General features: G+C 40.4%; 1 protein-coding gene across 2 annotated transcripts in view; it reads left to right on the top strand.

Moving 5' to 3' along the window:
* The window catches only part of LOC126262536 (high affinity cAMP-specific and IBMX-insensitive 3',5'-cyclic phosphodiesterase 8), a 1,685,047-nt gene that overhangs the window by 1,633,158 nt on the left and 24,586 nt on the right, over positions 1-27,303 (top strand). For both annotated transcript variants that reach the window (XM_049959212.1, XM_049959213.1), the window contains 2 exons: positions 13,592-13,719; positions 21,749-21,897. In XM_049959212.1, the coding sequence (XP_049815169.1) occupies positions 13,592-13,719; positions 21,749-21,897 (277 nt within the window). The remainder of the gene's footprint in view (positions 1-13,591; positions 13,720-21,748; positions 21,898-27,303) is intronic.

Raw genomic sequence — 27,303 nt, 5'->3', positions numbered from 1 at the left:
ATTAGCAGCAGATGAGACTGGTTCAGTTTCTGCAGTAAGGGTTCCTGAATTCCTAAAATCCAAACTAACCTCACATTGTTGCTTATTTCAAGCACTGGAGAAGTTGGGGGTGTCCCTTTCTGAAAACACAGTCTTCTCTTTGTCAGGGTGTACGTCGGACCTATCCCAAACGACTGCTAACGAATGGCTGATAGCAACCGTCTTTATGTCCAAAGTAGTTCTTGGAGGAGGTGAAAAGGAAACTGCGTCTTGATGTAGCCGCTGGGGAGCCGGTTGTTGTTGATGTTATCAAGTGGGGAAATAGAGACCACGACCCCCTTCACCGTATCCTCCCCATAAATGGCAGCGCCTGATGCCATCGCGAAAAGACATTAAATGTCAAATGTTGAAGTTGATACAGATAAGCGAACCAAACGGAGTATTTACACACGGTAAGAAAAGCACTTCAATTGCGTACTAGACGTAAACAAATTCGAGCTGTAACTTCGCGGAAGTAACAACGAGGAAGAAGGGTTCGCTTGGTGTTTTTCTCGTGGCAGATTCTTCTGTGTTTATTCTCAACGATAAGTTCTTAAAAACAGTGAACTTTAAATATTGTTGAAGTTCCGAAAACTAAGGGGGGGGGGGGGCATTGAGTAAGTAATGAAACACATTTTTTTTCCTGAAAGCAGCTTGGTTATATTCAGGATTCCAATTCACCATATTATTCCCCACTCCTTTAGCTAAAAAACCCTATTTTTCAACATCATCTCCTTTCAGTGCGATGGCCTTACACCAGCCTACTGGTCGATGTCGAACCCGTCCTCTTGCTGCATCAATAAACTCACCATCATCCATGTACTGCTTCTTGGTCCAATCATATGGGAGTCACAAGGTTCGAGGTATAGGATGAGAAATAACAGTCCAACGATGTTTTGTGAGCTCTTCTCGGGTGCACGTACTTATGTGAGGCCTTGAGTTGCCATCTAGGAGGAGAAGTTCGTTTGCATTTTTGTGGCAATGAACACGCCGAAGTAGTTTGTTCAATTTCCTAAGGTAGCAGAATACACTTAAGAGTTCATTGTTGTGCCATGACGGAGGACATCATACAGAAGACCGTGGGCATGACTTTACCTGAGGGTGCTGCTTTGCACTTTCCCTTCAGAGGAGAGATGGTGTAGCGCCACTCCATGAATTGCCATTTTTTTCTGGTTCGAAGTGATGAACCCATATTTCATCGCGCAAGCAATTCCACACAGCTGGCCCACCGTTGCTCTTTATGCTCTTGTGTTAGGCGACGACGAAGCCAGCGGGCATACTGCTTTTTGAGTGCCCCACCCAACTGGTGGACGAGTGTGTCAACACTACCAACAGAGACGTCCAGTTGTGCAGCGAGCCACGCAGACCGTGACAAGGCGCCTTGGACCGTGACAAGGCTCCCCAGACCGCACGGCCGTGTTGATTTGCTGACGATTCAACGGTGCTTGAAAAGTGCCTTATCGACGAATTCCTGCTGCTTTCCTTTCTTGCTGGTACGTCTCTAAAATCTGACGAATGAGACTGAGATGAAATTCGGTGACTGAAATATTCTTTCTGGTGTTAACCCATGCAGGTATGTAAGGTGTGGGAAAAAAGGTTTTTTGCACCATTTCAGTATTTTGCGTATACATTCCGCTGACCAGCATGTCGTATTTGCCCACTGCACCCACAGACTCGTTGTAATCTAACACACATTTTGGTCTGCATTCTTCGGTACTAGTTGGGCGATCCATTTCCGAAGCTGATTTTATTGCAGCTGTATTACGTGTCGTCACATACACGCGTATCTTTTGTCGTGCCACTCCAAATCAATCACAGTGTCTGTTGGTCGTGTGGTGGACTTGTGGAACATAGCTTTAGAAGGGAGGTGTAGTTGTCGATATTTAATGAAAGTACGTGATGTACTAAAGTGAGTTGTTGAGATGAATGAAGCTTTGTGAGAGAGAAGTTATGGGCTATTGAGGGAAGTTATTAAGATACCAGCATGTGTTAGGATTATTCACCGGAGAAGAAAGAAGTATGAGATGGCATTCAACTAATTGAGCGCTGAAAGATGCGCCAAGGAAAAATTGAAAGAAGAGAACCGTATGAGTCTGTGTTTGCGGTGGAAGAAGTCATAATCTGAAATAATATACCATTCCTGAAAAGCACGTCGAAGTCTCGAAAGATAGAAATTTAATGATGGAACAGACAAATAAATCATTTCACTTGCCGTAACAAAAGGAATGCAAAAATATGAGCTAATGTTGGAAGATGTCGTAATTTAAAACAATATACCATTCCTGAAAAGCACATCGAAGTCTCGGAAGATAGAAATTTGATGATGGAACAGACAAGTAAATATTTCATTTGCCGTAACAGAATAAATACAAAAATATAGGCTGATGTGAGTGCTGAGAGAAAGTAATGATCATAAAATCCACAAACTAGCCGATCCATAGAGACCCTTCAAATTTATTCCATTTGTGAATTGGAACGTATGTAGTTCAAAAGTCCAAGAGTTTTGTATCTGTTGTTAGAGGGAACCATAGAAGTTTGAATCTGTAATGCAAGGAACATAAAGGGGGTATTAGGTAGCGTAACTCTGTATTTAGGAAAGGTATGTTGGTCTCAGGTAAATAAAGGGAATGATGGTCTCAGGTAGGAACGAGGAAATGCTGTAGCTGGTGGTATCATGTAAGTTACTGGTATAAACGTTGTGCGTTTGCTGTATGAAAGCGATGGACGAATGAGGTTCGTAAGTCGAAGATTGCTGCATAGAAAGAGAGCACAGGGCATAAACCAACAGTGTACAGTGCTAGCCGCCGTGACAGACAGTATGAACAATAATCGTTTAAAGTGAGAATCCACGCAAAGTACATTGAAGGCTAAAAGGGACATTTTTATACGCTGAAAACAACGAAAGGACATTTACTTGTCCTTGCCAACAAGAGTTAACAATTACTTCTACTTTGATTTTATGTGTATTATTGTATTTACGTTTTTTTTGCTAATTTTCTGTTCCTTATTGTACATCTTTCATTTTCAGTGCATATCAGTATGTTTTTGGTTTCTGGAATATAAGTAAATGTATGAGGCACCAGAACACAGGAAAAATATTTTGATTCATATTTAAACTGTAGGTAGACTTTTGGCCACGGGAATTGGAAATATTCCTGTCTTCATATTTCTATACAGGGTTAAGGGTTATTCACGAAGATATGCAAATATTTTAATACGTTATTCTACAAGTAAAACAAAGTTCATATTGACATAGGTCCGCAAATGTTTAGTTACAGAGTTGAAGGCTAACAAAAGATTTTGCCTGAAATTTAGCAACTTCGCTAATATGAAGCCATCGCAAAACTGTATGAGGTTAAAGTAAAGCACGATTTCAATTTATTTTGTTGTTATTGGTCTGGTGAATCTAATAAAACATATCCCAGACGTGTATTTTCAGTAGTTTTGCAGAACATCCAGAGAAGAAAAAAATTATACAAGTAAATTTGTTTTCTTTCCATTAAGAGTGTACAAACGTTTATGTAATTGTCGGCAACCGTTAGTGAGTTGTTTCAGTCATTTCCGAACCTTAAAACGAGTTAGTTTTCTATATTTCTCAGTGAAAGAACATAATAACAACAGTGTATTTAAGTATTAATAAAAGCAGATTATCTGACACATTCATACAGTTTCAGTTATCGTTATTACCATCATTTTTCCAAAATTAAATTCTTTACAACTTCTGTTAAACTTTGTGCAATTGTCTGGAATTTAAAAAACAAATTGCGCCAAGTAGTTAATAAATTAAAAATTTTACGAAATTACTTCTTCGCTTCTGTGGAAGTTCTGCAAAACTACTGCAGGTACACGTCTGGGACATGTTTTATTAGATTCACCAGATCAATAACAACAAAATAAATGGAAATCGTGCTTTACTTTAACCTCATACAGTTTTGCGATGGCTTCATATTAGCGAAGTTGCTAAATTTCAGGCAAAATCTTTTATTAGCCGTAACTCCGTAACCAATCATTTGCGGACCTATGTTTATCTGAACTTTTTTGTTTAGTTTTACTTAACGTATTAAAATATTTTCATGTCTTCGTGAATCACCCTGTATACATAACGTGAATAAGGGCTTTTAGATTTTTCTCAAGGTAAAGGCTGACCTACAGCATGCTTTAAAGGGTGATAGTATTTGAATATATATATATATATATATATATATATATATATATATATATATATATATATATATATATATATATATATATAAGGCTTTGTTCTTTTGTCACAGAATGTCAGTCTTTGTGTCATTCTGTGGATAAAGGCACAACTCTTTTGTAACAGACAGATGACAAGACGCGGCCAAATTTAGGGACTTATGTGTACAATGGCTAAAGAAAGTGCAGATGATCTCTGTGAAACATTCATGAAGTGAAACTATTTGAATATGAGTGAAAAGACAATGCAGAACTTCATTTATGAACAGAACAAATGTAGATGCTCTTAATTTGCAGCATTTAAGACGGGAGCTTTGGATAGAGTCCTGGCCGTCTCCGCCCCCATCCTCAGACTCTAACGGCCCCTGAAGGAACAGGCAGGCGCCGACGGACTGGAAAGGAACTCCCCTCCCCGCCAACCAGGCTATCGTATGCCAGATGGTTTCTCTGTACTCTTGAAAACAGTGGAAGGATCGCGGAGTCAAACATCAAACGGATATAAGACTTATGTAGTATGCCAGGCGAGGGGCCAGTTGTATTCCTCAACAGAACGTGAGATGCCAATGTGACATGGAAATGCAGTGTGGCTAGGGCTTCCCGTCGGGTAGACCGTTCGCCTGGTGGAGGTCTTTCGAGTTGACGCCACTTCGGCGACTTGCGTGTCAATGGGGATGAAATGATGGTGACGATAAGGACAACACAACACCCAGTCCCTGAGCGCAGAAAATCTCCGACCCAGCAGGGAATCGAAACCGGGCCGTTAGGTATGACATTCCGTCACGCTGACCACTCAGCTACCAGGGGCGGACAATGTGAAATGACGATATGCAGTTTGCTAACGGAAAGAATGCTTGCTATAGAAAGCCTTTTATCGCCTGCGTGTGCTCTCTTGCCGAGAGAAAGTGTGGAAAAGACCTCACTGAAGTGGCAGATTATAGCACAGGAGGAGGCGGAGGTGACAAATGGATGGGACACGGAATATCTATTCTTAACTGACGGCTTAGAGCTTGTCCAGTGAAGGAATTGTAGCCACAATAAGGTTTGCGCAAAGTCCTCCCTTCTTGCAGTGGCAATTTGAAAATTGTGGTCGAAAGTAGGATAATGAACAATAACTTGAATGAGATTTTCACTCCGCAGCGGATTGTGCGCTGATATGAAACTTCCTGGCAGATTAAAACTGTGTGCTCGACCGAGACTCGAACTCGGGACCTTTGCCTTTCGCGGGCAAGTGCTCTACCATCTGAGCTACCGAAGCACGACTCACGCCCGGTCCTCACAGCTTTAGTTCTGCCACTATCTCGTCTCCTACCTTCCAAACTTTACAGAAGCTCTCCTGCGAACCTTGCAGAACTAGCACTCCTGAAAGAAAGGATACTGCGGAGACATGGCTTAGCCACAGCCTGGGGGATGTTTCCAGAATGAGAATTTCACTAAGCAGATTCAGAAGGATGTAGGTTGCAGTAAGTACTGGGAGATGAAGAAGCTTGCACAGGATAGAGTAGCATGGAGAGCTGCATCAAACCAGTCTCAGGACTGAAGACCACAACAACAAACAAGCCGAGTGTGCGCTGATATGAAACTTCCTGGCAGATTAAAACTGTGTGCCGGACCGAGACTCGAACTCGGGACCTCTGCCTTTCGCGAGCACTTTCCCGCGAAAGGCAAAGGTCCCGAGTTCGAGTCTCGGTCGGGCACACAGTTTCAATATGCCAGGAAGTTTCATAACAATAACTTGTTTGGTCAGAAGAAGAATATGAGCCACCCAGTCGAATGTATGGCCACGCCCAGGGACATAGCTGTGGAGGACGCAAAGAGATCATATTGGAGGCACACTTGTAATCAGGCAAGGAAGGAAGAGACTTGTCATCCAGACGGAAAAGGTGAGACCTCCTGCCGACGGGCGAGAGACGACACTCGAATACAGAGCGCCTTCAGCGGCGCCGCTAATGCGGGACACCCAGCTCCGGCCACGACAAGACACGCCTACCCGCACACTACATGCCGCTACAGAGGCGCTGCCAGCCGGTGGCAATACTCCATTCTCTGAGCCAATAACAGCCTCGTCACCACCCGCTAAAATGCCCTACAGTCCTCTCTGTCATCTGAGTCCGCTGCCAGTTCAGTCTCTCTCATAGCAATCACGGTCTAAACACCTGGTGACGACCCTGAGAATTTTGTGATGGATAATGGACAAGTTACGAGTGGCGTTCAGTAAGTAATGCAACACTTTTCTTTCTGAAAGCGGATTGGCAAAGTCCATCATTCACTGGGCGAAACAGATAGAAGTCGGGAGGTGCGAGATCCGGGCTGTAGGATGAATTAGGAAGAACAGGCCAATGACGTTTCGTGAGCCCCTTTCAGGTGCGCGGACTTGTGTGAGGCCTTTCACTGTCATGGAGAAGGAGAAGTTCGTTTGATTTTTATGGTTACGAAGACGCTGCCGTCGTTTCTACAATTTCCTGGGAGTAGCAAAATACACTTAACAATTGATAACTGCGCCTTTAGGGGAGGATGTCTAACAGAATAGCCCCTTCGTAGTATCAGAAGACCGTCGCCATGACTTTACCAGCAGAGGGTCCGGCTTTTAACTTTTCCCTCGGAGGAGAGATTGTGTGGGGCCACTCCACGGATTACCGTTTTGTTTCCGATTCAAAGTGATGAAATCACGTTTCAGCGCTGTGACGATGTTCGACAAAAAATTGTCATGCACAGCCTCGTAACGCGCAAGCAGTTCCGCACAGATGGTCCTTCGTTGCTCTTTCTTCTGTTATGTGGCGAGGAACCCACCGTGCACACACCTTTGACTACCTCAACTGGTGGGTAAGTGTCGTGGCATTACCAACAGAGACATCCAGTTGTGCAGCGAGGTGTTTGATAGCGATCCAGCGATCACCTCAAATATCAGTGGACGCGCTTTCCAGCATTGCGGAAGCCACAGCTGTGAGTGGCGGGCCGGCACGAGGAAGATAGGACAGGTTTGCGCGACCTTATTACCATAATGACAGACACCTCACCAAATTCTTTGACAAAAAGCTGCACAACCCGGTATAAATGGTGCAGCAGGGTAATGGGTTGACTCATATCTGTCAAACAGGAAACAAAAAGTTATAGTAGATAGTCAAGATGGTGTTCCATTATCCTCAGAATGGTGTACCATCACATGTAGAGTGCTGCAGGGCTCAGTCATGGGCCTCCTACTTTTTATTATATTTATAAATGATCTCCCTCTCTGTACGGAATATTGTAGATTCACCATTTTCGCTGATGACACTACACTACTTATTGATAATTCAGTATTTTTAGTAGTGGGACCTAAGTTACTGTTTACTGTTTTTGTTTTGTTTTATGTATTACCATAAATTCTGGCCAAAAGCTTGTAAAATTGACACGTTCCATATCCTGTGATACTGTCACAACATGGATCACCGGAACAAGAGATAAATAAATAAGAAATAACAATGACTCACCGTGCTCTTATTCACTGCCAGGTCTCCGTAGACATTCTGCAAACGTCTATGAATATCTGCAATGTTCTGGTTTGCCGCCAAAAGAAACAATGACAGCTCTCTGCCTCGAACGCACTTCCGTTACAGAAACCATTTTGAAGGCTACGTACAGAGCCGCCAGCTATCGGAGATTCATGAAACTATAGGGGCTGAAGCGAGAACATTCCATGGCGTCCCATAACAAATTCTACATTTTTTCAACCGAAACTGGTCGATAAAAAATATGTTGTATTGCTTATTGAACGTCCCCACGTATTATTTTCTTTTCTTGTAGATAAGTATAATTTGTAACCTTACTTGAATAACTGTGGTCCGAAGACATTTTGCTTCTACAAATAAATATTTATGAATTATTTCCTTAAATTCTTAGTGCTAGCGCTCCTAACAGTTTTTACTGAATATACTAGTACCGCACTGAAGTGCAGTATATGCCTTAAAATTTTGACCACTCCAACATAAATTCCATCTTACCTCTTTTCAGTTTGGTTTCAGGTTTTGTTGTACCTTTCTGTTCATGTGGACTCTACCTACTCTATTTCTTCATTCTTTTGGTGCAAGTAGTGGAAAATAGATGGACTTTTGTACCAACTGTCTGCGCATATCATGTTTTTATAGTGTGCATTTACTAACGAAACATAGAAACGTATATATCCAATCTTAGCACTCATGGAACACTCAGCTCCTGTCACATCTATGTGGTCTCAAAAGAAAATGACGAACCATGAAGGAATTATTATAGGAATGGGACGGAAATCGGTAGATGAATGTGCAAGTACAGCTAATCGTATTATTACAATTTCAGAAAACTGGATAATCAATTCAAGAGAAAGAACTTGGCAAAGTAAGCAAGTTAATATGGCCTTTATGCAAGTAGTTATTCGGCTTGGCATTGATTGATAGAGTTGTTGGATGTCCTCCTGAGGGATTTCGTGCCAAGTTCTGTCCAATTGGCACATTCAGTCTCAGACTCGCGAGATGGTTGGAGGGCTCTACCCACAATGCTCCAAATGTTCTCAATCAGTTAGATAACTTGCTTTCCAAAGTAGGGTATGGCAAGGACAAAGATAAACAGTAGAAACTCTCGCTGTGCGCCAGTGGGTATTATCTTGCTGAAATGTAATCCAAAGATGGATTGCCATGAAGGGCAACAAAATCATAAAATGTCATCTACGTACTGCTGCGCTGTATGGGTGCTGCAACTGACGACCAAAGGTGCCCTGCTATGAAAAGAAATGGCACTCAAGCCACCACTCCTGATTTTCGGGACGTATTTGACCTGGAATCTCATTAACTGGAATAGAATTGTCTTCAGTGATGAGTCCTGCTTCGATCTGAGCCCCGCTGACCACTGAAGATGTGCCTGGAGACACCTTGGAAAGCAATGGGGTACCAACTGACTGTCGTTTGCCATGTGGCCCGACAACCAGAAGTGATGGTCTATAGTACTGTTTCTTTTCATAGCAGGACCTCTTTGATGGTCATCTGCTTTCACCCTTACCGCACAGAGGTACATCGAGATATTCTGCACCCCGTTTTGTTGCACCTCATATCAAGTCATCCTAGGATTACATTTCAGAAAGATAATCCCCCCCCCCCCCCACACACACACACATGGCGAGAGTTTCTACTGCTTGTCTTTGTGGATGCCAAACCCTGACTTGACCAGCAAGGTCGCCAAAATGTTCAAATGTGTGTGAATTTCTAAGGCACCAAACTGCTGAGGTTATCAGTCCCTAGTCTTACACACTACTTAAACTAACTTACGCTAAGAACAACACACACACCCATACCTGAGGAAGGACTCGAATCTCTGGCGGGAGGGGCCGGGCAGTCTGTGACGTAGCACCTCAAACCGCTCGGCCATTCCGCCTGGCAGGTCGCCAGATCTCTCCCTAATTGAGAACATTTGTGCATTCTGGATAGGGCCTTCCAACCATCTCAGGATTTTGACAGAAATAGGCACGATATCCCCCAGGAAGACATACAACAACTCTATCAGTCAATGCCAATCCGAATAACTGCTTTCATAAGTGCCAGAGGTGGATCAATGTGTTGTTGACTTGGCCAGTTTGTGACGCTCTTTCTACTGAATAAATCATCCAAATTTTCTGACTCATTTGTTTGCCTGTACATGAACATCATATCTACAGCTTTCTGTCCCATTCAGATAATTCCTTTGTTGTTCGTCTTTTTAGAGCGTACATTGTTGCCACTGGAGGCATGACAACAGTGCATGGATATATATGTCGCTTTCACGTGAAGTGTTAACTGTTACCCTGCTGGTCGATATAGTTACTGATACAATGTAGAGCACTTTGGGGTCCCATGCTCAAATCGGTTTGCTCAACAGTTTTAGTAAACGAGACTATGAGTGGATTCCTAGATACTACCTTAAGCATGCGTGCATTTGACCACGTAACATTTTGGTATAAGATTCCCATTAGGTGGTCTTTCCACATACGGTGCTTACATTATGTGGCACACATGGTTTCAATAATTAAGATGCCCATATCTCTCCCATAGACAATGGTCATATTTCTATAAGTGGTTACTAGCCCACAAACAGTGAAATGGAGCCTCAGGTGACAAGATGAAATTTAGCTGGTTTGTCTCGACCTTTTAGGGTAATTCCCTTTACATATATTTATAGTTGCAATCCAGAGATGACTCCTTCCTTGTCCATTTATGGTATGCGCATGGGCATATTAGTAGCTATTTGTTACTTCTTTTTAATTCTTCCTTGTGAAGAACATGCCAGTCTCCCATGTCAAATGTCCATAAAAAATTTCCAAGGTGTGTTGTTCGGTCAAGCACATTTTATCATATCATATTTATTTAATAATAGCCTTTAATATAAGAGGTGATAATTCTCTTTTGTAGTGCATAGTGAAATTGACCTCTGTCGGTCAATAGAGTATAAGGACGAAGAAAGGGCGTTGCACATCCGTTCACACAATTACCATATATTTTACATGTAAAACATAATTTGACCTATTCTGGTCGATTGCTATTACATGGTGATGAAATGGCATTGTTCATTCACTCATGTGTTATTTTTAGTAATAAGATAAAAGTTAATCTTGATAATATTCTTCATTCAGTGTGTGTCAGCAATAAAGAAGTATATCTACATCAACTGATAAAAACACCTACTCAACCATCTGTGTACAGGTTATCTGAAATTATTGCATTTTGGCATTTACATACTACAGTTTCGCTGTTTTATTTCATATTTCATTAATAACGATGGTTGCATTATGCAGCATTCATTGTGAAACGGCTGATATATTCTAATCGTGTAAGTCAGGGTAGTGTGTTCACACTCATATAAATCCGTTCATAGTTTGTTACATTTTAGTCAAAACCTGGTGCAGAGGCTTTATGTTTCAGAGTTTCAACCATTCTATAAGTTATTTGTTTTAAGATATAACTGCCTTGGTCTTTTATCTTTGACAGTCATGGTCTCAGACAGACATGCGCAATGTTCCCCACCATGTTGATATGCAGTGCGTCATCTAGGTCTACTTAGTTTCATGTGAGCTCCCGAGGCCCACGACATGGCGTCCATCAAGACGAGGGGCTCGCCGGAACTTATGTCTTGGTGGTGACTTAGTACCTATGTACCACATTTTTAAAATGTGACTACACCTTTTCAGGCTGTTTTAGTTTTATTTATAGATCATGCCCTTGTAGACATATTATAGAATCAGGTTTATCTTCTAAAGAAGGCTCAATTACTTGGGCTGAAACCTAGGTAAAGGTTGGTTTCATTACTGTAACCGAGGCTGATAGTTTCTTATATATTGGAATAGTGGACTATTGAGATTTCAGTTTATTGTGCTATGATATTGCTGGTATTGGTGATCTACATTCCATGCTGGTATCTGAATGTGGAACTGACAAGTTCAGAAATGCTGTGCGACTAGTGCCTGAGAGAGTAGACATATTGTTTACTCGCCCATGCTGGATCACACATCTATGTCACATGCCTCTCGTTAGGAAGCAGGTTTGTCTGTAGCAAGGTAAGTATCCACACACAGACACACAATGTGAAGACACCTGGGGCTTGATGGGCTGTCAGGATAGGGACCACTGTTATGGCTAACTGTGACGCTGCAGCAGAGAAACATGTCAGCTGTGCTGCACCCAACAATAACCAAGTCATCTTTTCAGATTAGTCCCAGTCTTTCATACCCATCTGTGCAGGCTCCAAGAAAAGCTAATGCAGCCAGACTGTATTCATCATTGCCATAAGCAACAAGTACTTAGTGTGATGGTATGGTTTGCTACTGGGTGCATCACACAGTAACCTCTGCTTCGTATAGTCACTGATTTTGACAGCAGACTTTCCAATTCTGAAATGTTTAGGCTAGTGGTAATGCCCTATCTTTGGGTCTCTGTGGCATTATCTGTCAACAGGATAAAGGCTGCATGTTGCTCATACTGACCTGTCATATCTCAATACAGACAATGCTCTACTGTTGCTCTGGCCAGCACATTCTCCAAATCTCTCACCACTGGAAACACCTGGTTATGAGTAGCCAAGAGCCTGGCACACCACTGTTTGCTAGCCTCTGTAATTGATGAACCCTGGCAAAGAGTTGCAGCAACAGTGTAATTCTGTACCCGTAATCAGCTAAAGTCAAAGCTTAGCGGGGTTACTACCATTGTTGCCACCAGAGGTGCCTCCTTCATTGCTAAATTTTGCAGCCTGTACACCCCAAATCACATTCAATTTTAACTGTGTATTCTTTTATTGTGGGCAACGGCCTTGCAGCAGTGGACACACCGGTTCCTGTGAGATCACCGAAGTTAAGTGCTATTGGGCATGGCAGGCACTTGGATGGGTCACCATCCAGCCGCCATGCACTGCTGCCATTTTTCGAGGTGCACTCAGTCTCGTGAAGCCAATTGAGGAGCTACTCGACTGAATAGTATTATGGGGCAGGCGAACTAAAGGTTGCGTTTCATTGGCAGGACACTTAGAAGATGCAACAAGTCCACTAAAGAGACAGCTTACACTACACTCGTTCGTCCTCTGTAAGAATATTGCTGCGCGGTATGGCATCCTTACCAGGTGGGATTGACGGAGGACATTGAAAGGGTGCAAAAAATGGCAGCTCGTTTTGTATTATCACGTAATAGGGGAGAGAGTGTGGCAGATATGATGCGCGAGTTCGGATGGAAGCCATTAAAGCAAAGACGTTTTTTGTCGCAGCGAGATCTATTTACGAAATTTCAGTCACCAACTTTCTCTTCCGAATGCGAAAATATTTTGTTGAGCCCAACCTACATAGGTAGGAATGATCATCAAAATAAAATAACAGAAATCAGAGCTCGAACAGAAAGGTTTAGGTATTCGTTTTTCCCGTGCGCTGTTCGGGAGTGGAATGGTAGAGAGATAGTATGATTGTGTTTCGATGAACCCTCTGCCAAGCACTTAAATGTGAATTGCAGAGTAATCATGTAGATGTAGATGTAGATAGTAGCGGCTTCGGTCAAGAATACCATCATAGCGACCGGGAGAGCGGTGTGCTGACCCCACGCCCCTCCTATCCGCATCCTCCTCAGAGGATGACACAGTGGTCGGATGGTCCCAGTAGGCCACTCGAGGCCTGAAGACGGAGTGCTTTTTATTCTTTTATTATACTGTATAAAAACTATAAGTGAAATTAGTAGACACCAACTATCATGTGCTTTTGGAATACAAATATGCACAAGTTATCCCCACAGAAGTATTCTGCTGTTGCATATACTTTGTTCTGTGAGTTCACTTAATTTCATTCTTGATGTGATGTAGATGAAAGCCCACAAACATCATCCACTGTTGGATTATACACTGAGCAATTTGTTCTTTTGTGTTCCAGTGCATTCCTGTGCAATGCAGGCAACCCATTGGCCATCCTGTACAATGACATGTGTGTTCTGGAGTCACACCATGCGGCCCTCACCTTCAAACTCACCCTGTCTGATGACAGGGTGAATATCTTCAAAGGTTTGTACACGCAATTTCTTCCTTTTTTTTAATTTTTATTTTTACAAAGTTGTCATTCTGTCTTCTTTGGATGATTCAGATATCAGTTTTCTGTCTTGTGAATCTGGATGACTTTGACTTTGAAAAACCTGTCTCCATAGGCAAAGATGATAATGCATGGCTGTGTCATGGGAGTTTGAATCATAGTGGTGGGGTAACTTTTCATTGCCAGTATTTGGCCAGTAGGGAGGGTAGAAGTGGCAATGCGAATTTCCTAAGCACTTGAGACCTATGTCCTGTATTTAATTCCAAATATATCTCCCTTCTCTCATCAGCAAGCAAAATAAACATTATACCATCATACATACATCTATCACAGTCCCCTACATGCAACAGATAAAAGTCTCCACAATATAAGGACAGAGGATGTTGTAGACAGGGGTACAAAATCCTTTGTGATTAACTTGTTGCACATCCTCTCATTATCTTCCCACCAAAAATGCCAAAATACTCTTTATTTTCAGTTTGAAGTCCATTATTCCATTATGGTGGATTATGAGTTGAATAACATGAAATATGTAGGTAATTAATACACACCCATCTCAGCAAGTCCCTACTAAGCCCACAGAATTTCAGAACCAGTTAGTACAGTGCAAAATAACAGGAATATGTGCTCTACATGCAAGATGTCTTGAAATGTGATAGTAGAAGAATTTAAATGTCCCTGTTCTGAGTGTTTCCATGTTCAAGATTGTTGTATGTCACATGTATTTGGCAATAATGTGGATCTAGTCTGGCACTTACTTAAAAGGGTGTGGAAAACAACCTGGGCAGTAGCCCATATCAAACTAAAAACGTGAAATGTCACTCAAAAAAAGTAATTAGACGTCCAGGAGGGACACAGTGTAAAGTGTGCCTAAGCACTGTGTACCACAAAAAAGTTTCCATCTCCAAAATAATGTCCGTGTTCTTCACAGAAGTTGAGATGTGTTGTAGAATAGTCTCACCTAAGAATTTTTCAAGAATATCAGTGTCCTTCAGAATTTGCACTCATCCAGTATGATGCAGGCACCTGATGAACCTATTCTAGATATCAAGCGAGAAATAGAGAAAAATAAGCAGCTGACTGACCAGTGTAATTTATATGGTTAATGGGCCATTCAAGAATAGTATTCAGTGGACATATGAACAGATTTACAAAACAGGCAGTGAATATTTCTCAAACTAATGGTTTCAAACTGTCATTAATTGGAACTAACAGTATGATTAACAAATGAGAGTGAGAAAGCAAGTGGAAGCAGTATGAATTGTTTTACCTTAACACCAGAGTATGCAGTATTTTGAGCTTCCTGGCAGGAACTGTGTCCAGGACTCGACCCAGAACCTATCTTTCTGTGAGAAATGCTCTTTCCAACACAGTTAACCAGGCATGACTCGTAATCTGCCCTCACAGTTTTATGGAGGAAATCAGTCTAGCATTAAAAGAGGCAAAAGTTACAAAAAAGTACTTGCAGATATTCCCCAATAATCTTGGTTCACTTTATTTAAAGGAACAGGATATTGATAATAAGGATGTGATTCAGCCACATTTTATTTTATTTTTGTGTACAGGTAATACATTTTCATGAGTTCCCATGTGGTTAAACATGAACTGCAGAATTTAAATGTCTATTTTTCCCCCTGCAGGTGGCATGGCACTAACCAAAAAGACCTACAATTTTATTAATAAAATCTGAGCAACTGCTGTTGACTATTTGTTATGCACAAATAATACGAGTATGCATAAAATGCTAGCTAAATTTTTGTGTGAACATAATATATTATTTATTTTAGCAAAATTGGTTTATAGCCATGAAAAGAAAACACTGTCATATATTTGTGTAAATGTAACTTGTAATACATAGATGGCTGTATAGTAAGTATGATCAAATGACAAAATAAAAAAATTAAAAATCTTGAAAACTATAGTCAGGATATCCGAAGTAACAATCTTTTGCTTGTTAACCCAGAGTCTAGATTTGATCCTTCTTTTGTTACAGATATTGCTTGAATTTCTGCATAATTTTATTTTAAAATATTTTAAAAGCGTGTTTTTAATAGGTGCTTACGTATCGTATGTTAGCGTACTCATTGTCTCTATCCTTCACAACATGCAGACAGCATTGTAATTGCCTTTGGAAAGTCCCTCAGTGGTACCAGGATCACTGGGACTTCTTGCACAATATGCAGCACAGTTATAAATGGCAAAATAATATCACCCAAATAGCTTCTATCCCCTGGATGCCTGTTCTGCAGGAACTCCACAAAAGCTTCTGTGTTATTTTGAACAAAAGACAAGAGGTAATGTCAGGCTGCAGCTGTGAATTTGACAGTGACATATAACCAAATCTCTGAAATATATTAGAAAGTTAACTCGTATCTCATCTGAAAATTAACACTGTAAATTATAAAACAAATGGGAATCACAATACCTAATCACAGGTGTGGGCAAACAGTGGCCCATGGGCTGCATGTGATCAGCTAATGGTTTTTGTGCAGCCTGTCCAGACAGCCAGAATTTTTATGTAATAATAGGCCCTCTATTGTTCCTGATCTATATTAATGACATAGGAGACAATCTGAGTAGCCTTCGTAGATTGTTTGCAGATGCTGCTGTCATTTACCATCTTGTAAAGTCATCAGATGACCAAAACAACTTGTAAAATGATTTAGATAAGATATCTGTATGGTGCAAAAAGTGGCAGTTGACCCTGAGCCGTCTTGTAAAGTCATCAGATGACCAAAACAACTTGCAAAATGATTGAGATAAGATATCTATATGGTGCAAAAAGTGGCAGTTGACCCTGAATAATGAAAAGTATGAAGTTATTCACATGAGTACTAAAAGAAATAGCTAAATTTCGATTACGTGATAAGTCACACAAATCTGAAGTCTGTAAATTCAACTAAATACTTAGGGATTACAATTACAAATAACCTAAATTGGAATGATCACATAGATAATATTGTGGGTAGAGCAAACCAAAGACTGTGGTTCATTGGCAGAACACTTAGAAGGTGCAACACGTCTACCAAAGAGACTACTTACACCACGCTTGTCCGCCCTATTCTGGAGTGGTGTGTGGTCTGGGATCTGGATCAGGTGGGACTGATGGATGACATCAAAAAAGTACAAAGAAGGGCAGCTCATTTTGTATTGTCACAAAATAGAAGAGATAGTGTCACAGACATGATATGTGAATCGGAGTGGCAATCATTAAAACAAAGGCATTTTTCGTTGCAACGGGATCTTCTCATGAAATTTCAATCAACAGTTTTCTCCTCCAATTGTGAAAACATTCTGTTGGCACCCACCTACATAGGGAGAAATGATCATTACGACAAAATAAGAGAAATCCAGACTCACACAGAAAAATTTAAGTGCTCTTTCCCGCGTGCCGTTCGAGAGTGGAATGGTAGAGAGACAGCTTCAAGGAGGCTCATTGAACCCTCTGCCAGGCACTTTATTGTGAATAGCAGAGTAATCACGTAGATGTAGATGTAGATACCTCTTCTGATAAGCAAACTTAACTAATGCACACAATAATTTTAAAAGTTGTGGTCCTCCACTAACCTCTGCTTCCACAAAGTGGTCCCCGAACAAAAGCTATTGCCCACCCCTGCCTTATAGCATATTAGACCAACTTGCAAACATTGCTAGTAGTAAAAGAATTAAGATTAAGATGCATGAGAACTATAACAATATCATGAGCCCCATATTACCATGGATAACACACTGGCCTTGCATTCAGAAGAAATAAGATTCAAAACCCCATCTTGTACAAATTGTAAATTTGTACAAGATGGGGTTTTGAATCTTATTTCTTCTGAATGCAAGGCCAGTGTGTTATCCATGGTAATATGGGGCTCATGATATTGTTATAGTTCTCATGCATCTTAATCTTAATTCTTTTACTACTAGCAATGTTTGCAAGTTGTACAGAAACCTGATGGCAGTTATAAGAGTCGAGGGACATGAAAGGGAAGCAGTGGTTGGGAAGGGAGTAAGACAGGGTTGTAGCCTCTCCCCGATGTTATTCAATCTGTATATTGAGCAAGCAGTAAAGGAAACAAAAGAAAAATTCGGATTAGGTATTAAAATCCATGGAGAAGAAATAAAAACTTTGAGGTTCGCCGATGACATTGTAATTCTGTCAGAGACAGCAAAGGACTTGGAAGAGCAGTTGAACGGAATGGATGGTGTCTTGAAGGGAGGATATAAGATGAACATCAACAAAAGCAAAACGAGGATAATGGAATGTAGTCGAATTAAGTCGGGTGATGCTGAGGGTATTAGACTAGGAAATGAGACACTTAAAGTAGTAAAGGAGTTTTGCTATTTGGGGAGCAAAATAACTGATGATGGTCGAAGTAGAGAGGATATAAAATGTCGACTGGCAATGGCAAGGAAAGCGTTTCTGAAGAAGAGAAATTTGTTAACATTGAGTATAGATTTCAGTGTCAGGAAGTCATTTCTGAAAGTATTTGTATGGAGTGTAGCCATGTATGGAAGTGAAACATGGACGGTAAATAGTTTGGACAAGAAGAGAATAGAAGCTTTCGAAATGTGGTACTACAGAAGAATGCTGAAGATTAGATGGGTAGATCACGTAACTAGTGAGGAGGTACTGAATAGGATTGGGGAGAAGAGGAGTTTGTGGCACAACTTGACCAGAAGAAGGGATCGGTTGGTAGGAAATGTTCTGAGGCATCAAGGGATCACCAATTTAGTATTGGAGGGCAGTGTGGAGGGTAAAATTTGTAGAGGGAGACCAAGAGATGAATACACTAAGCAGATTCAGAAGGATGTAGGTTGCAGTAGGTACTGGGAGATGAAGAAGCTTGCACAGGATAGAGTAGCATGGAGAGCTGCATCAAACCAGTCTCAGGACTGAAGACCACAACAACAACAACCCCATCTTGCCACAGAGATCTAGTTTTCCTGTGAATACTGTAAGTTTTTAAAGCAAATTCTGGGACCCTCCTCCAATCCATACTTTTTTTATGTGTTTAATCACCTCATTGTCAATAGGATGTTAAACCCTATGGTGCTCCCAGTGTACCCAACAGAAATATTGAATGAAGGAGTAGCATCACATCATCTTTTCAGACAAGTCCCCTGTTCCATGTAAAGCAGCACAATGGATGTATCCATGTGTGGAGGCTCAGAGGAGAATGAATGATGCCAGATTGTGTTCATTGTCATCATCATACAGGCTGAGCACATAGAGCGACAGTGTGGGTCATTATCAGGTACACAACAGCATCACCTCTGGTGTGCATAGCAGGTAGTTTGGAAAGCAGCCATTACATTTCTGATGTGTCAAGACTGGTGACTATACCCTACCTTCAAAGTCTCTGTGAAATTATCTTCCAACCAGATAACAGAAGAGCAAATGTTGACTCTATGCAGGTCAGATCATCTGCCTTGACACTGGTGGTGTATGGAATGTTGGTCTGGCCAGTACATTTCCAGATCTGCCACACATTGAAAAATTCTGTTCATGGGTTGCTGCAAGACTGGTGCACCGCCCCTCACCATCCCCTAGAATTGATGAACTAGGACACGGAGCTGAAGCAGGTTTGAAAAATAAATCCATTCATATCTTTCATCCAAGCTCAGTTGGCTGTCATGCCCAGCTAGGTTAGAATTGTTCTTATTGCCAGAGGTGACAGCTGTATGTACTAAATTTTGCACCCTAATATTGTATCTTTCCTGCTCTACAGCTTACAACTATAAGTATAACTTCATTATTTGCTATCCTTCCTCACATCACAGCTGTAATATCAAGCAGTGTAGTACATGGTGTAAACCAACAGGTGACTGTATTGCTGCTGCAGCCAGGACACAAGGTAAGATTATACATGTAGTGGAGAATCTCATGGGCATGTACATTGCAATGTAATGGATATAGGGGGTGATTTTGAACTTTCTCTGTACATGTTGAGTACTTGCAGTGAGAACTAAACATGTATAATTTGTGACAGCAATGTGCCATTTCCATGCAATAGAAGCAAAAATGTGAAATACTGTTATCCACAACATCCCATTTCCTGTGTGGAATAGTGTTAGTAATTTGCTGTGAATCTGTTAGTTATTCCTTTTCTAACCAACTAATGAATGTGCTAACAATTCCACATAACATGAAACGTGTAGTATTTTGTGCTACTTCATACACTCACTTCCCCTTCCTCTATTGGTAGTTGTTAACAGTTTGTGTTGTTAAACATATTAGTATGCCTTGAGTTCAGCAATTATTCCTTTTCTAACCAACTAATGGGTGTGTTAACAATTCCAATTAACATGAAACATACATGTACACTCACTGCCCGTTCCCCTAGTGACAGTTGTTAACTCTTGGTGTTGTTAACCATATTAGTTTATTACAAATTTAGTAATTACTAAAGCCAACATAGCTTACCAGTGCTTTCTGCACCCGGTATATGTGGGCCTTCCTGTTGCACAGTTAATTGCCTGGTGTGAGTTCCTGTTCAAAGCATTGCTTACTCAGTCACCTCCATATCCCCTAGCATGTATATAGAGAAGTTAGAAGCACTCTAGAATCACGTTTGGGAGGATGACAGTTCCAGTTCTCTTCTGGCCATCCATATTTAAGTTTTCTGTGATTTCCCTGAATCGCTCCATGCTTGCTGGGATGGTTCCTTTAAAAGAGCATGGCCTGTTTCTTTCCTCATCCTTAACAAAATAACCCAAACTTGTGCTCCGTCTCTATCGCTTCATTGATGGTGTGTTGAAGCCTGATGTTCTTTTCCTTTAGGAGCACTCTGTAGATATAAGCAGAATATGGTAGTACATTGACATAGGTGTTTAATAGAGCTGCTTCATTCAAAATATACCTTAGAATTTTGCGAGCAAGTAGTTAATAGGCCATTTACAATTTATTATAAGGAGAAAGTGTAATATCTCAGATCATAATCATCTACATCAAGGACTTCTGGCCAATTCCGTCTCCTTCAAAATTGATCAAGCCATCTCTTCATTTGTCTTCCTAAAGATCCCCCTACACAAAAATACATTGAAATGTAGTAACTTGATCTATGTTCTGATTATCAATTTCAATCTTAACTCATATGGGCTTGTGTCCTAAAAATGCTCTTGATTTTTTCTTCATAATGGAGATGCACAGATTCTATTCTTAGTTGTGTCATGGTGAAGGTAGAGTCTGAACATGATCTTCCTGTGTGAAAACCATGTTGGGCACCTGATAATGTGGTTTCAGCAGTTGGAAATGGTCATTTTGTTAAAATTGCAGCACTTCCATAAAATCATGTATTCTTAATTTTGTAGTATTTGATCCATATTTTATCAGTCCAGTAATTATTTTATCACACCCTAGAGTCTTCCTGTACTTGCTAGAAGTTACTGTACCCTGTAATTCCATGAACATTATTAGGTCTACATTGCTATCTGCTTCAACCTGAACCACATGAGTATCTTGTGCAACTGTCCAGAGTGTTTTGTAGTATTGTAACCAATTAGTTTCAGATATTGTGTTTATTTCTAGATTGTCTTTATCTTCTTTGTTTAGATGTTTGATTATTTTGCATGCTTTGTCTTGTCTTCCTCTTACATCATATTCAGTATTGTAATATATATTTTTCCCAACTATGGTTTTCAACTTGCCTGACTTTCCTTTTCATTACAGCTGATTTTCTTTTATAATCTGCTCTCAAATCCTGATCAGCTAGAAATCTAACATTTTTAAGCAGGCATGTTTCTTACCATTAAGTAAACTACATAGTCCATCTTCCCAGTATGGCAGCCCCCTTTTGAAAAAACTTTTCTTTCTTGTGTCAAGTCCATGTGTTGCTGCTTAATTAATGCTTCCATCTTTCAGATGATACACAGAGAATCATAATGCTGTCTCATATAACAAAAAAGTGAATAAATCTGCTATAAGTGAAGAACAGGAATAGTGTCTAATGCAAAATTGTAGTATATGCACTCAGTGTGTTGTGGTCTTCCACCTGTTACTGTTGATTTTTGTAGGACTGGAACGTGACATGTACAAACGAGCTCGTCAGAGTGTCATAGACATGATCCTAGCTACGGACATGACAAAGCATTTTGAACATCTAGCCAAGTTTGTCAACGTATTTGCCAAACCTACCACTCGTGATGAAGACCCAGCGACAGAGGTAAGTTGTGAAACTATAAGCCGTTTTTCTTCCAAATTTCTGCTTCAATGATGATCTTACTGTAGTTTGGATATATATCAATTAACATTCAGTCATTTGTTTGGGCTAGCTGGTGTGGCCGAGAAGTTCTAGGCACTTCAGTCTGAAACTGCGCGATCGCTATGGTCGCAGGTTCGAATCCTGCCTCAGGCATGGATGTGTGTGATGTCCTTAGGTTAGTTAGGTTTAAGTAGTTCTAAGTCTAGGGGACTGATGACCACAGATGTTAAGTCCCATAGTGCTCAGAGCCATTTGACTTGTTTGAATTAAATCAGGATTAAAATGAATTAATTGTAATTGCCTGTGTCAAAAAATTGCTAAAATTCAGTTATATGAAGTCTTCTTTAAAGTCATACAATGGTATGTCACTTTTTTGGTTATTCTAATTTTACTAACCTGCACTCACAGGTGAGAGTGGACTGTGAAATATAACAGGGCATAACAGTTAGTGAGCAAATATTCATCTTCATTTCTCAGTTATCTCTGATGCTGCAGCATCTGTAAATGAATTTTATGAGTACCTGCTTCACCAAAATTGCAACTTGCTGCATTATAGGCAGTGCAGTTAATGATTTGGTAGCACCAAGAGAAATTTCAAAAAATTCAGGTTTACATTATGTTCTCTTTCAGAATTACATATTTGTGTAAAACTGTAACAAAACTGGGTCACAAAAATCTGTCAGAAAACTGAGGCTCTGATGATTGATTCACCACTGCTTGTATACATTTTTAACAATCACTGCTTATGTCATTCATTATGAGAAACACACAATGGAAAATCCAGGCCGAAATAATTACAACATTCTAAAAAGTATGTTTGCTACTCACCAGATAGTGGAGATGCTGAGTCACACGTAGGCACAACAAAAATACTGTCTTGGCAGCCAGAGACTGCGTTCATGCACGTGAGAGTTGGGTTTGTGTGTGTCTGTTTTGTCTAATTTTGATGAAAGCCTTTTTGGCTGAAAGCTTACTTGTTTGACAGTCTTTGTTTTGCCTATCTGTGACTCAGCATCGCTGCTATATTGCTATATGACTGTTAGAAACAGAAAATTTATGGATTATAATCAAAAACTTGCTAGTGTATACTGTTGGCCATATCCAGATGCACATTAATTTGTTTCTCTCAAATTGCAACATAAAGTTTTACATGGCTTTTTGCTTTTAGTATTGAAATTCATGAAATATGTCCAATAACAATGCTCTTTATTAAGTTTCTTATATCATGAAGATTATTAGTTGGATAATGTCCATAACATTTGCATCAGTTTATTCCATAAATTCTAATGAAAAGCTGGTTTCACTTCTCCTAAAATGTATTCTGGATTTACAAAACAAGAACTGTTTGTCATTCTGATTAGTAACAGTCCCACCAGTGTACAGATATTTGTAAGCTTTCTAAGGTTGAAATGAAAGTAATATCAGAATGTGAGTTAGTATAATAAATTAAGTCTAAAAGACTAGATAAATGAAATAACATTGCTAAAAAATTTATATAAGCCTATAAATGTGGCAGCCTGACACCTGAGGTCAACATTTCATGTCATACTTATCCTTATATGTATTGGTAGTTTTCAACTGGCAACAGGAAAATATTCTCATCTGACAAATGTTTTTAATTGTAGGCATTGTTTTAAAATTTGAGAAAAGATAACAAATTTATGTCTTTCTAAATTATGAAAAATGCAGTAGAGTAGAAATAAAAAATTAAAACTTATCGCTAATGAAACTGAAGTTGAAACAAAGCACCACAATGAAACAAGTGGAACTGTGCTGGGAGGGAATAAATTAGGAGAGGAGAGGTATAGTGATTTTTTGATGGTGTATGGCTTGAGATGACAGTAGGATTGATGAGTTAATATACTGGGCTGAGTGTAATGTGAGAGGATTGGGGGTAGGGAAACATGGGATTTAGGCTAAGTGTAACCAGGAGAGGGAAGAGGAAACAAAAGTACAGAATAGAAAGAGAGGAAAAAGTTCTTGTATAAGTAAGAACAGGGAGGAATTAATAACATTAGTGTTGTGTATCTGTCTGTCTGTTACTGGTAATTCATTAAAGTTGTTTTGAGGTAGGATGTGGAGAGCCTTTAGGCATAGAGTTAGGTATGAGTTGGCTTGGAATCTACAAATGACTTGGATTGGAAGCTGGGTGGAATGATGAAGTTGATGGAGACAAGTTTGGAGGATGTGTAGAATCCACAATCATGAGGGCTGGGAATTTAAAGAATTTGCAAATAATTCATGTAGGGAAGAGGATGATGAAGTGAAAATAAATGCAAAATGTGTCATATTAAAATAAATTTGAGGGAAATGTATTCTTTTGTTATTTTCTGCCAGGACTGACACAACACACAACATTAATAAAATCACAAAAATTACAAATTGCTGAAAAGCTGGAATAACCATCCCATAGGCCATTTCATAAACAGTAGCTATGCTGAACTGATGGACTGCAGTGTTAAGTGGTTAAGCTATGCTGATGTAAGTTAGCCATCAGTCTGTGTGGATGTCCACTCCACATTCCATTAATTCATTTGTTGTCAACCAGTATATGGACTGTATCCATTGACTGCTCAGTGTCTACGCCTTAAAACAGAAACAGATTGGTAACAAGTAACCCTAGCTCTAATATGGAAGCTACTCACGGGTAACTGCCTCTGTGAGTATCAACAAATCTCATTATAAGTAATTTTGATATAATTATGAGACACCAGATTCCTTCCCACTATGAATGGCACATGGAGCTATAAGCAGTGTAAACAGTGGTGACCCCAGTGGATTGGTAGAATGTGTGAATGAAGTTTGGGTAGTTTGACCACAGTCATGTGAGGACTACCCAAATACTTCTCTTCTTAGCGTCATGAACACATTATTGTGCATCAACCATGGGGGGGGGGGGGGGGGGGTGTTCTCAGTTGAAGTGAGGCCATCTCTCCTCCTACCCCTCTCCTCCCAACCTCCCCTTTCGTGTGCTGTGGTCAAGCCTCCTACTGCCCTCACAAGGAGATGGAAGAGGAGTGGCTGGTTTCTATGGGCAGAGCTTATTTTTGGCACCATCCTAGATAGCTAAGGTTTACATCAATTTGCTGTCTGTGACTTCCGTCTTTGGTAATACACAGCCAGATAATTTCTTTTTAATTTGTATGCTCACACAGAAAGCAAGATCAGGATTAAGAAACTCTGTGAGCTTGAGTGGCATTGACTAGCAATGTGGAAGGTACCTTAATGTTTGTGACACTCTCCTGTGGAGTACCCTGATGGGCTTTCAACTGGCATGATGCAGTACATATTGATGAATAGATTCAGAACTGCCTCTGTTGGTACTTCCTCAACCAATTTGATCATTTGCTGTTTAAGTGTGCACACCATTTCCTCTGCCTTCTCTTATCTGTGGAGGTAGAGTGGAGCAGATATAAAATGCACAGTGCCATGAAATAATGACCATTATCCATCATTGCACACGGTGACCTCTTGATCATATAATTTTGCTTAATGCTCGGAGCATGACTTCGGCAATGTTTGGAACATTGGAGAGTGTTTCTTCTACTATTAACTTTATGGGATTCATAAATGGTGTTGCAAAATCTACATGGAATCACTCTGAGGGTTAATGGTAGTGGGGCTTGATGAGAAGCATGCTGATGGAGATTGTTGATGACCTGCAGATGTACCTTTCTATGGCAGCCATAATTTTCATCCTGTAAACATGTTGACATTCTAGCTATTTCATTTGTGTTAATCCTCAGAGGATTCTTAGTAGCAAACTGAAGGAGTGTTGTGAGGGTAAAAGATTTCTGAATTAGCATTGAAGAAAGCTGATGACATTGTTCTAAAATAGTGACAGCAAGGGTTGAGTTGGTGTGAGCAGGCCACCTAAAACAGATCCCCTGAGCCATCTTTGTCAGAGTGTGATACATACTGGTAGCTTGTGCAATAATAATAATAATAAGAGATAGTTGTGTGATTTTGGATTCCCATAAATGTTTAAAGTCCCTTAAAGTAAAGCAGCATGTGTTATCTTTTATAATCTCCTGGGGAGGAGCAAAAATACTAAATATACTCTGTAGGTTAGACACTGCAGCGTGTATGGTAGCAATCTTTGTATGGTGAAGCCAGGTAAATCATTTAGAGGTGTCCTCACACAAATCAGAATATAGGTGTTCCCCACCTTATTCCTTGGAAGGAGCCCACAAAATCAATGAATTTTTCCTGAAAAGGGGCATCTACCAACTTGGACACTAACCACTCCACCTTACTGTTTTATCTGGCTTGCATATCACACACACACACACACACACACACACACACACACACACACACACACACACACACACACACACACATTACAGTTGCCCAATCATAACTTTATATCTTTATCTGTACACTTCCGGATGAAATATTTCATTATTTTGGCCTTCATTTTAAAAGTCCTGGATGTATTTGAATAGCAGGAGCACCCAGTCCTGTGAAACAAGTTCAATTTATTAACATATCATGCTTGACAACAAAGAATGTTATCCTTCATAGAATGTAGCTTAACACTCTCTCCCCTTAGTATTTTCTCTTTTATTTCAAACAGCTGTTCATCTGACTACGAAGTCTTTCGCGACGGAGTCCTTGCATAAAAAGTTCTCGGTTTACTTGCCGCGTCAAATTTGGATAAAATCCCAAGCTTTCGATGACTACTTCCGTCATCTTCGTCAGGCGTAAAACTGACTGTCGTGGACCAGTGAGGCTTCCGCTTTTATAAACAGTGGATGGCTTCTCATTGGCTGGATGACGTCACGGTGAAACCGATGCGTACTGAGGTGGCGGCCTCTATATCCATAGATTTTGTTTGCGCGCTTTATCCAGCATTGCTTGCAGCGCCATCCATCGCAACAGGTGGAGAACTGCGAGGAATGTAAGAAGTCTCCCTCTGCGCTCTTTCTATATCAATTGTGTGCTTCAATGCATTGCTGAGTGCATAACAGGAATCTCTGTTGAAATTATTTTCACAGAGTCTAATTTCAACTGCTTCCCTGATGACAGAGTCCCAATAGTTTGAAGTGTGAGCAAGTAGTCTTGTTTCATCGAATAAAATCTTATGTTTATTTGACAAACTGTGCTCAGCCACTACTGATTTTTCTAGATACCTGTATTTCAGGTGACGCTGATGTTCCACACTGCAATCGGCGACAGTTCTTATAGACTGGCCCACATAGCTTTTGCCACACTCGCAAGGAATGCTGTAAATTCCCGGTACTCTCAGGCCAAGATTATCTTTCACGGGTCACAGCATTTCCTTAATCTTCCTGGGTGGCCGGAAGACTGGTCTGATTCCTTGCCGGCTCAGGACTCTGCCGATCTTGCTGGTCGTTGCACCGC

The sequence above is a fragment of the Schistocerca nitens genome, chromosome 6 (genome assembly GCF_023898315.1).
Source record: "Schistocerca nitens isolate TAMUIC-IGC-003100 chromosome 6, iqSchNite1.1, whole genome shotgun sequence".
NCBI lineage: Eukaryota > Metazoa > Arthropoda > Insecta > Orthoptera > Acrididae > Schistocerca > Schistocerca nitens.
The sequence above is the reverse complement of the archived record's forward strand: the minus strand, read 5'-3'. Positions and strand labels throughout refer to the sequence as shown.